Source organism: Solanum verrucosum, unplaced genomic scaffold, assembly GCF_900185275.1.
Source record: "Solanum verrucosum unplaced genomic scaffold, falcon-dt-bn FXZP01000296.1, whole genome shotgun sequence".
Lineage (NCBI taxonomy): Eukaryota > Viridiplantae > Streptophyta > Magnoliopsida > Solanales > Solanaceae > Solanum > Solanum verrucosum.
Window position 1 is genome coordinate 1,703,135 of NW_026020470.1, and position 10,506 is coordinate 1,713,640.

At 36.4% G+C, this 10,506-nt stretch overlaps 1 protein-coding gene and 1 pseudogene across 1 annotated transcript; one reads left to right on the forward strand and one right to left on the reverse strand.

Moving 5' to 3' along the window:
• Positions 1–970: 970 nt before the first annotated feature.
• LOC125809065 (uncharacterized) lies at positions 971–2,318 on the forward strand (annotated as a pseudogene).
• Positions 2,319–3,820: 1,502 nt separating this feature from the next.
• Positions 3,821–7,294, reverse strand: LOC125809066 (uncharacterized). The gene is made up of 7 exons (XM_049488737.1): positions 6,973–7,294; positions 6,079–6,684; positions 5,878–6,033; positions 5,307–5,376; positions 4,842–5,010; positions 4,494–4,685; positions 3,821–4,402 (listed from the first exon to the last, which is right to left on the reverse strand). Exons 1-7 carry the CDS (start codon positions 7,292–7,294, stop codon positions 3,821–3,823), a joined length of 2,097 nt encoding a protein of 698 aa, XP_049344694.1.
• Positions 7,295–10,506: the final 3,212 nt, after the last annotated feature.

Genomic DNA, 10,506 nt, shown 5'->3' on the forward strand with positions numbered 1-10,506 from the left:
ATGCCACAAAACTTACAGGTTTTGATGATAAGAGGGAAAGATTTCTCCCCCAAACTTGTGAGTATATGTTTGCTGCCTTTCATCATCTTAAAGAGGAAAATAATGGTAATATAGGGGTCCCTTTTAGTGAATGGATACAATTTTGGTGCAAGAAATATCTCAAATATAAGTTATCTCCCCAAGGAAAAAGAAGAAATCTCGACATCTGTCACCTACACATAATCCAACAAGTGAGATACCTACTGAGATAAACACATGATTAAGTGCTCAAGAGATGGTATTTTCTAAGCTTGGAGCGAAACACAAAAAATATGAGACTTATCTGACGACCTTTTTGTCATGTTAGTTGTGTGCCTTTGTGTTTCCGTCTGAAGAAGGGAATTTCATTCGGCCTGAAACTTTCAAGATGGCAAGCTTAATGGCGAGCGGTCGAAGGGTTAGCCTTACAGTTCCGGTCTTAGCGAGCATATATCATGGCTTAAACAAAATTTCAAATTCTTAACAGTTAGACATATAAGAGTTTGTTTTCCCATTCACTATGTTTGGTTGGCTTGCTTATTATCTCAAGACACACTAGCCGCTTACTAGTGGACCTTCTCTACCACAAATGGTGGTATATTCTGGGGAAGGTGCTGTAAAGTATTTTGACAAAGATGAGGCAAGAAAGCATGTTCATCGGGGGGAAAGCATTGTATGGAATGCAACCATGCTTAGTAGGCCTCACCCAACTTATTATATTGATGATGGCAAAGCACCATAGTTAGAGTTATCTTATTGTATGAGCCTTCGTTTTAATTATCTTCCATTAAGGAGGGGAGATTCCTTTGTCATTGAGCCATATAGTCCGCACTGATTTAGTCGTCAATTTGGTTTCCATCAAGATATTCCTAGCTATTCAGAAAATGATATTCGTGTTGTGTTGGTTGATGAAGGCCTCAGATATTGGCACATTTGCATATCACGTGCAACTATGTCTAAAGCGACATTTCCTCCTGCGATAACTTCTGCAAAGAAGCTTTACACTACCCGATATTCATCTTGGTGGGAGAGATCCCATGGAATGTTTCTTGAGGATAATTTTGGACGTTTTGATGGAGAAAGTTATGTCAAACTTTGTTACACTTTTAGAAGAAAAGAGTCAAGATATCGAGAAGACACTTTCAAAAGTCAAGACACCACTTGCTCCCGAACATCAAAGTAAGAAGCTTAACTCCTCTAAGGCATCTATGAAAGAAGTAGTTCGTACTTTTACTGATAAAGAGAAATGTCCCCAAATTCTTTTCTCTAGTAAATGGGCTTTTCAAGAAACAAGCAAAAATAGCAAGGATCGATGTTGGAAGATGCAAAGGGTTGAATCATCTGGGGCTGATGTTGTTGATGTAGAAGTCCAAATGTCGATAGTCCTTCAAGATCATTGACAATTCAGAGTGACACAATTTTTTTTTTATCTTGAATAAAATGACTTTGCTAACCAACCCATTTCGCTTGTAGGTCAACACTACCGGACATTCACTAGGATCACCACGTGAAAGGCCATAAGTTAGCGATGAGTCTACTGCAATATCAAGGTCTAAGGCAAAATCAATTTCAAATATCGAGCAAGAACAAAAGACATCATTTGCTTCTTGTGACCAAACTTTAAAAGGGTTGCTCCTAATTCAAATGAGCTTTCTCGAGTTCTTCCAAAGGGTAATGGAGCTCTGTCTTTCTTCGAAGGGAAAGGTGTTGTGTTCAACCACAAAAAGAAGTACATCTTGGGTCTTTGGGAAGAGATTTGTGGAAAACTTTCTAGAACTTCTCTAGACAATATTTCATCTTACGAAGATGATATTTGTGAGATTTTCAAGGAGATGAGTGAGATGAAATTATTAGATGTTTCACCATTGAAGAGCTTGGTAGATTCTCTTTTTGATCATGCTACTTCTTATGATCAAGAACACTCTAATTTTGTTGACAAGGCACATGAAGATAAGAAGATGGAGTTGCTTTCCAATGCTAAGGATCGTCTTGAATTGTTCAAAGTAGAAGAGGGTGAGAAGGCAAAACACGTTTCTTCTAACAAGAAATCGCCAAAGAAGGCTAAGTGGAAGCTAGCAACTTTACAAGGAGAGCGTGAAGGACTTGAAGCTATTTTAGAAGCTACTAAGAAGAATGTTGAGGAGATCCAAGCCAAGATTTTAGCTACAGAAGATGAGATATCCTTGTATGAAAATATGAGTTTATTAACGCCCGAAGATTCAATTCGTTTGGAACAGAAAAAAGAGTGCTTGGAGGCTAGTCGTCAAGATTTGACCAACTACAAGTTACGCTTAGATTAGGCTTTTCTTTGTCTTTCCCTTTTTTTATTTTCTTTAGCATTTGATTGATGTTTTAGACAATTTATAGTAATGAAGTTCTTTCCCTTTTTTCCTCATATCATGCATTTTTATTGCATTCTCCAATTTGAATTTGCTCTTTAATTCTTGATTGTAAGCTTTTAGTAATTCAAAGTCATTCCATATTTTGCATGCCAATAAGAATGAATATAGTGCAAGTTCCACATTTTTAAGTTTGCACCTTCAAACTTGACTTGTGAATTTTGTGGAATTTAATGCTTCAACTCGTAACGAGTTTTTGGACCTTAACTTGTAAATTCATAGAATTCGAAGACATTGACTTGCAAACTTGGTTGATTTAAGAGTCTAACATGCAAACTTGTAGGACTTGTCTTGTTATTTTATAGAATTTGAAGACTTCAACTTGTATACTTGAAGAATTTAAAGACTTCAACTCGCATACTTGTCTGAATTTAAAGACTTCAAGCCTACTGTCAAAGAAGCTCATATTTTATAAGGGTCCCCCCCCCTTTCCATTGACCCATCAATACTTCGTACAAGTCTAAAGTTTGATAAAACAAAAGACAAAATAACAATACTTATTGCTTTGACTTTCATGTGAGGGATCAAGTAGGAACATGTGGTTGTTTTACACTCATGCAACTGAACTTAGGATATATTCTAAGCGCCTATGTACCTCAGTGAAGAGGATCAAGTCACAACGTAGTTCTGGGGGAGTGAGTGATTCTTTTTTTTGTGTTGTGCTCAGTTTTTACTCTTGCGGACCAGGAGTGACATGCAGTTTAGGCTCGTACCTTAAGGAGGAGCATCTTACTTCAGCGGTAGTACCTCTTTAGGAATTTTGCATTAATAGGACTGATCTTTATTCCATCTTCTTCAACAAGCTTGTAAGCACCATGTGAGTATGCTTCTTGTACGACATATGGTCCATCCCACTTTGAGGTGAATTTGCCCTAAGACTTGTGCAAAGTAATGATGGGTCTTCTTACCGCGAGAACTTGGTCTCCAACTTGGAAGCACCTCAAGTAAACATTCTTATTGAAAGCACGAGATAGACGAGCTTAATAACATTCAAGATTTTGTAGAAGACTCTTTTCATCAAGTGCTTCTAGTGGAGCAAGACGCAGTCGAGCATTTTCTTCTTCAGTGAGCCCTTCTCGAATAGCAAGCCTTAAGGAAGGTATTTGATGCTCGAGTGGCAGGACTGCTTCAACTCTAAAAGTAAGTGAATATGGTGTTGCTTGAGTTGATGTGCGGTATATTGTCCTATATGCCCACAAAGCTTCTTCTATTCTTTCATGCCAATCCCGTTTGGACTTGAAGACAACTTTATTTAGGAGGTTGCATAGAGTCTTATTAGATGCTTCAGCAAGACCATTGGTGGCATCATGATACATAGAAGATTTATGTTGCTTGAAGCCAAAGAGGTCACAAATTTTGTTCATTAACTTGTTATCAAATGGCTTGCCATTTTCCGTTATTATCTAGCGAGGGATACCAAAGCGATATATGCTATTCACTCGAATAAAATTTGCAATATTCTCTTTCTTCACATCTTTAAGAGCGACAGCTTCAGCCCATTTTGAGAAGTAATTTATTGCAGCCAAGATATACAACTGTCCACTAAAAGATTTTGGTAGTGGTCCCACAATATCCAATCCCCAAGCGTCAAATGGCCAAGATGCAATAGTTGGGTGTAATACTTTGGGCGACTGATGTATGAAATTTGCATGAAATTGGCAAGCATTGCACCTTCGAGCATAATATAAGAAATCCTTCACCATGGTTGCCCAATAATACCCCATCCTCTTTATGTGAAAGTGGAGCTTCGGTCCAGATTGATGTGATCCACACATTCCCGAGTGTGCTTCTTGCAGAGCTTGGACTGCTTCTTCCTCTCCTAAACAACGTAAGAGTACTCCCTCAAATGATCTTCTATATAATGTCCTTGTAGTAAAGGAAGTGAGGTGCACGACGGCGAATGTTAGTCCTTCTCCTTGGATTTTCCGGAAGTATCCCATAACACATGTAGTCAATAATGGGTTGTCTCCAATCTTCGTCCGCGACTTCAAAAACAACGACGATATGCTCAAGCTCATTTTCTATATATTCTTCCTTATTTAGCGGTGGTACTATCCATTTTTGACAAATAGTAACTTGCGCCTGATCAGGATGGGATAGCGTTGAAGCTAGAGAAGCCAATGCATCAACTTTCTTATTTTCCGTTCTATGCACATGTTGAAGGGTTACATCTCTAAGCCATCCTATCAACTTTTGAGCATAATCATGATAAGGAGGCAATTCGGGCTTCTTCACTTCACAACTTCCCAAGAGTTGATTGATCACCAACTGAGAGTCACCAAAGACTTGTAAGTGTAATTGTTTCATGTCGACGACCATTTCAAGTCCAAGTATCAACGCTTGATATTCAGCGATATTATTGGATCAACATTGCTTCAAAGTAAATGAGAATGGTAGAATCTCTTCTTGTGAAGTGATGAACACCACGCAAGCGCCACTTCCACCACGATGTGCAGTCCCATCAAAATATATTTTCCAAGGAAGTTGAATTTCAATAGACATCACATCTTCATCAGAAAGGTCATCAGTTAACTCCCAATCATCTGGTATCGGATGGTTTGCCAAGATATCTGCTAATGCTTGTCCCTTCCAGCTTTCAGAGGGATGTACACAATCTCAAACTGTTGGAATTTGAGGTACCATCTTGCTAGTCGGTTACTAAGGACAGGTTTCGACATAAAAAACTTGATAGGATTTGCTCTAGAAATAAGACGAACAACATGAGCTTGAAAATAATGCTTCATCTTTTGAACTGAGAAGACTAGCGATAAACATAATTTTTCAATTGGTGAATAGTTCAGCTCATTTGGTGTCATCGTCCTACTCAATTAGTAAAGAGATTTTTCTTTGTCTTCAATATTCTCTTGAGCTAACAGGGCTCCTACGAACCTTTCTTGTGCTGCAATGTAGAGTATCAATGGCTTTCCAGGTATATGGACGGCCAAAACTGGAGGTTTCTCTATATATGATTTGATAATTTTAAAGGCATCGCTACATGTTTGGTCCCAATTAAAAGGAGCACCTTTTTTCATGAGATGACCGAATGGTTGACATCTTCTCACTAGATCCGAGATGAACATCCTCAAGTAGGCTAGTTTTCCTTGGAGACTTTTTAACTCATGAATATTTTGAGGCTCAGGCATTTTCGATATTGCATCAACTTTGGCTTGATCAATTTCAATTCCTCGATGTCTCACAATAAAGCCAAGGAACTTGCCAAAAGTAACTCCGAAGGCATATTTCAATGGATTCATCCTTAGTTGATATCTTCGGAGCAACTCAAATACCATTCTTAAGTCTTTCAAATGATCACCCCTCTTTCTCGACTTTACCACCAAGTCATCAACATAACATTCAACATTTTTATGGAGTAAGTCATCAAATATATTTTGTATAGCCCTTTGATATGTGGCACCAGCATTCTTTAAAACAAATGGCATCACTTTGTAGCAATAGATACCCTTAGGTGTGCAAAATGCGGTGAGTTCTTCATCTTTTGGTGCCATGCGGATTTGATTATAGCTGGAAGAACCATTCATGAAAGGAATCACCTCATAACCAGTAGTGGCCTCGATCATTAGTTTCAGAATGGAAAGAGCGAACTCATCTTTAGGACCTGCATTATTGAGATCTCTAAAGTCAACACAAACTCAAATTTGACCATTCTTCTTCCTCACAGGAACAATACTTGAAATCCATGTAGGATATTTGACCTCACGAATAAAGCCTGCCTTAATGATTTTGTTAACTTCATTTTCTATAAACGGAACTAAGTCTGGCCTAAAACGTCTTTGAGCTTGCTTAATTAGACGAGAACCATTTTTGATTGCCAATTGATGGACTGTTACTTTAGGGTTCAAGCCAGGCATTTCTTTATAACTCCAAATGAAGACATCCCTATATTCCTTGAGTATATTCATATAAGCAATTTCTTCATCAACTTCTAGAAAGGCACTCAAGTAAGTTGGCCTTGGGTCTTTATCAGTGCCAAGGTTAACTTCCTTTAAAGGATCTATTGTGGTCTTCACTCCTTTTTCAAGTTCTGGTGGACCATCTCTAGCATCTTCTTCTTCTAAAGGCTCATTGTCATTGACAGATATATGACAACAACAAACAATATCTTCCAACTCTTCATCAAACTTCATTTTAGGCAAGGCATCGTGCTCATTTCGGATCGTAACATGATATGAGGAGCCTTCATCTTCCTGAAGCTCCTTGGTGTACACTACAATTTGAGCTTTTGCCTTGAGTTCCTCTTTACAACAAACTACAAGTTCCACTCATTGCCTTATTCTAGAAGGAATCAAACTTTTGAAATCCTTTTGGATAATAGGTGAAGCAAGCGTTGTCACTTTTAGATAGCTTCTCAGATTCTTCTTATTCTTCTTCTTCAACGAACCTAACCTCTTGAACACAAAAGCTCTTGCAGTTGATTCTCCAAATCAATAAAAAACGGAAGGCTTTTTGTTGGAAGTAGTGACATCATCTTCAAAAGTTATATGGTTATTGCTTGCCCTTCTTATGGAAATGTGAATTGGCGGCGGTTGGCTATAACCTAGGCCTTCATGTGCTTGCCTAGTCTTGGAACCAGATTTCTCAAGTAGAGCCAATATCTTCTTGATCTTTTCAGCAACACATCTTCCTCCTTCTAAAGCATTTATGGAGGAACTTGCTCCTTTTGGAGTCAAAGACCCAAAAATAGGAGTTGATGCGGATGACACTTGAAGTGCTTTTTGTCCTAGTGTAGCAGCCTTGCTCCTTGTAACAGCTCCGAAACTTTCAAAGGTAACACCAAGAATTCCATCAACTTCAATAGAGAATTTGGAGCTACTAGCCTTAGAGGCAGTTGATTGAGAGCTGTTCTTCATGGAAGTCATCTCGATTTTCTTTGATGCTTGAAAAGTTGAGATGAGAGGTAAAAATTGTCCCACTGGGCATGACTGAATTTATAGACAATAAAATTCGCATCGAGAAAACAATAATCATCGAGAAAACAATAATCAACAACTGTATTTATTATTTCAAAGTGCGAGTGTTACAATCTCTATGATACCTCTGAATTCGCCTTTTCAAATATAAATTCAAGAGGTTTCAAGGTTGTTTGAGAATCTTCGATGAAGTTGATCTTGACTTTTACTTGAATTCAAGGGCTTCGAGCTTGTTCTTGAATCCGATGGTCTTGATCTTGATCGTTCTTGAACTTGAATGCTTGAATTCTTAAACTTGTTGCTTTATAGAGAATTTTATGGCGTTTGTACCACAGATTGTCTCTAGCTTCTTGTTTAGAATTTTTGGTTCCTTTTCTGAATTATGAGGACCTCTATTTATAGTTTTAGAATAGGGGAGTTGCAATTGGAATAGAATTCCCTTCGGCCAATTAGATTTAAGTGATGTGGCATATGGGCTTTATGGAGCGGTCTTGTCATCTTTGACACATGTCATGATTCTATTGGCTTCTTGTTTGACTTGGCATGCCACATCATTTGCCATGTAGCTCCAAAAGAATAGGCCTCTAGGATAATATGACATTGGACTTAGCAAATTGGGTTTATATATTGTAGCCCAAATCTTTTTATTTTGTCTTTAATTAAATCCATATTTATTGGACTTGAATAATTAGTCCAATTATATTAATCCATGATTTATTTGGACTAATATATTCATGAATCTATATATATATATATATATATATATATAAAGTGAATATCAGCTCGCTGATGTGGCATGCTTCAATGATCAGTATCACTATTTATTTATTTTTTCAAAATTTTTAATTTTTACCTTCATTTTCTGTTCAAAAATATGTAAAATTATTCTCTTCCCTCATTATGAGCCTTCATAACATTTATTTCTTCCAAAACTAATGATACAATGACTAGAAATGTACAATGACTAAAAAGGGAACGTTAAATTTCTTAGTTTAATTTGATTAAGTTACTGCTAAATCGATAGTAACTAAAACTAACCAAAAATTAATATTAATTTGAGTATACCATTGACTTAAAAAGGAACGTGAATTTTGCTTAATGTAATTAAATTAAATTACTGCTAAATTGGAGGTAACTAAAATTAACCAAGAAGAAACATTAATTTGGCTAGCTGTAAGTTTTCTTTTACCTAAATAACCAATGACTAAATATTAGCACTAATTAAGTGATTTTAATTTTTCTTAATTGTGAAATTAATGATTAGCTGTATGTTTTCTTTCTTTCCATTTTTTTCATCAACAATTTCCAAATTTTCAATTATATTAATTAGTATGTATTTATCTTTGAGCAATTATATTTTAATAATTTTGTGTGTTTTCATATTCTATATTTTTGTACTATATATAGATTGGAAGTGTAATTTTTTTTCTTCATGTAGTAACTTGTTTACTATATTTGTTTTTAACTTGATTGTTAGTTTGACATATTTTTATTTTTTTTCCAGAGTTGGTCATTATAATAGACATGATTTGAAGATAAGAAATAAGATTTGAAGAATGTGGAATGCGATTTATCTCAAGACAAAAGGTGAATTGATTTATAATTTTTCACTCTTCACATATGAAACCTAGATGACACTAATTAAATTCTCTTTGGTATGTTCAATCTCTTATTTGACTTCTTGATCACCTTAATTCTCATAATGTATTGTGAAATCATGTATGTTGAAGTTTTTTTTTTTGATAGAATGTGTTTGGCAAGTAGACTAACTAATGTGGAATACAAAGTCATCCATGAGACAAAGAACAAATTGAGATGATTGATGAGAAAATTTGTGGGGGAAAACTAGGGATTCACGTACAAGTAGGAGTTGAGAATTTTATCTCGATAGTAATCATAAATTTTCACAATATTTTGTTACATTAGATGTTTGTATGTCAATTACATCAATCCGTCTGATAGGAAGAGTTGGCCCTCTCAATGAATTTTCTTAACCTTCTTCTTTCTATACTTTTGAAACATAGCGAAGTCCAAAAGTCAGCTTCTTCGAAGACATGATCTTTCCTTCATTAAGAATGGGACAAAGTTCTTTAGTGTCAACTTTTGCCTTTCTGACAGCTGGATCGATTCTTTTGCTTGTGATCTTATCAGACTTTATTGTTTTAACATCATTAGATTTTGTTCGTTTAACAACATAACCCTTCAAATAGAATTTTGCATCGGCAAAGTGTGTCTCAACTTCGGTGAAAGGATTATCATCTGCGACTTTCTTCCTTTCAATCCCTCCTTCAAGATACTTCAAACATTGATAGTAAGAAGATGAGACAATTCTATTCTCATGTACCCAAGGCCTGCCAAGTAATATATTGTATGCAGTTTTTGCATCGATCACATACATCCATGCGTTTGATCGCAAATCTTCCAAGTGGATTTCTAATTTAATAGAGCCTATGGACCTCTGTCCCCCTTGATTGAATCCTTGTATCAACAGACGACTTTCACTTCAGTCGTGATGTTGAGTTCCTTCAATGTGTGGATAGGCAGAATGTTGACTCCACATTTCAAAGACAAGCTTATCGCATCGATCCGTCTGATAGGAAGAGTTAACCCTCTCAATGCATTTTCTTGACCTTCTTATTTCTTTACTTTTGGAACATAGCGAAGTCCAAAAGTCAGATTCTTCGAAGACATGATCTTTCCTTCATTAAGAATGGGACAAAGTTCTTTAGTGTCAACTTTTGCCTTTCTGACAGCTGCATCGATTCTTTTGCTTGTGATCTTATCAAACTTTATTGTCTTAACATCATTAGATTTTGTTCTTTTAACAACATAACCCTTCAAATAGAATTTTGCATCGGCAAAGTGTGTCTCAACTTTGGTGAAAGGATTATCATTTGCAACTATCTTCCTTTCAATCCCTCCTGCAAGATCCTTCAAACATTGATAGTAAGAAGATGAGACAATTCTATTCTCATGTACCCAAGGCCTGCCAAGTAATATATTGTATGAAGTTTTTGCATCGATCACATGCATCTATGCGCTTGATCGCAAATCTTCCAAGTGGAATTCTAATTTAATAAAGCCTATGGACCTCTGTCCCCCTTGATTTAATCCTTGTATCAACAGACGACTTTCAGTTCAATAATGATGCCGAGTTCCTT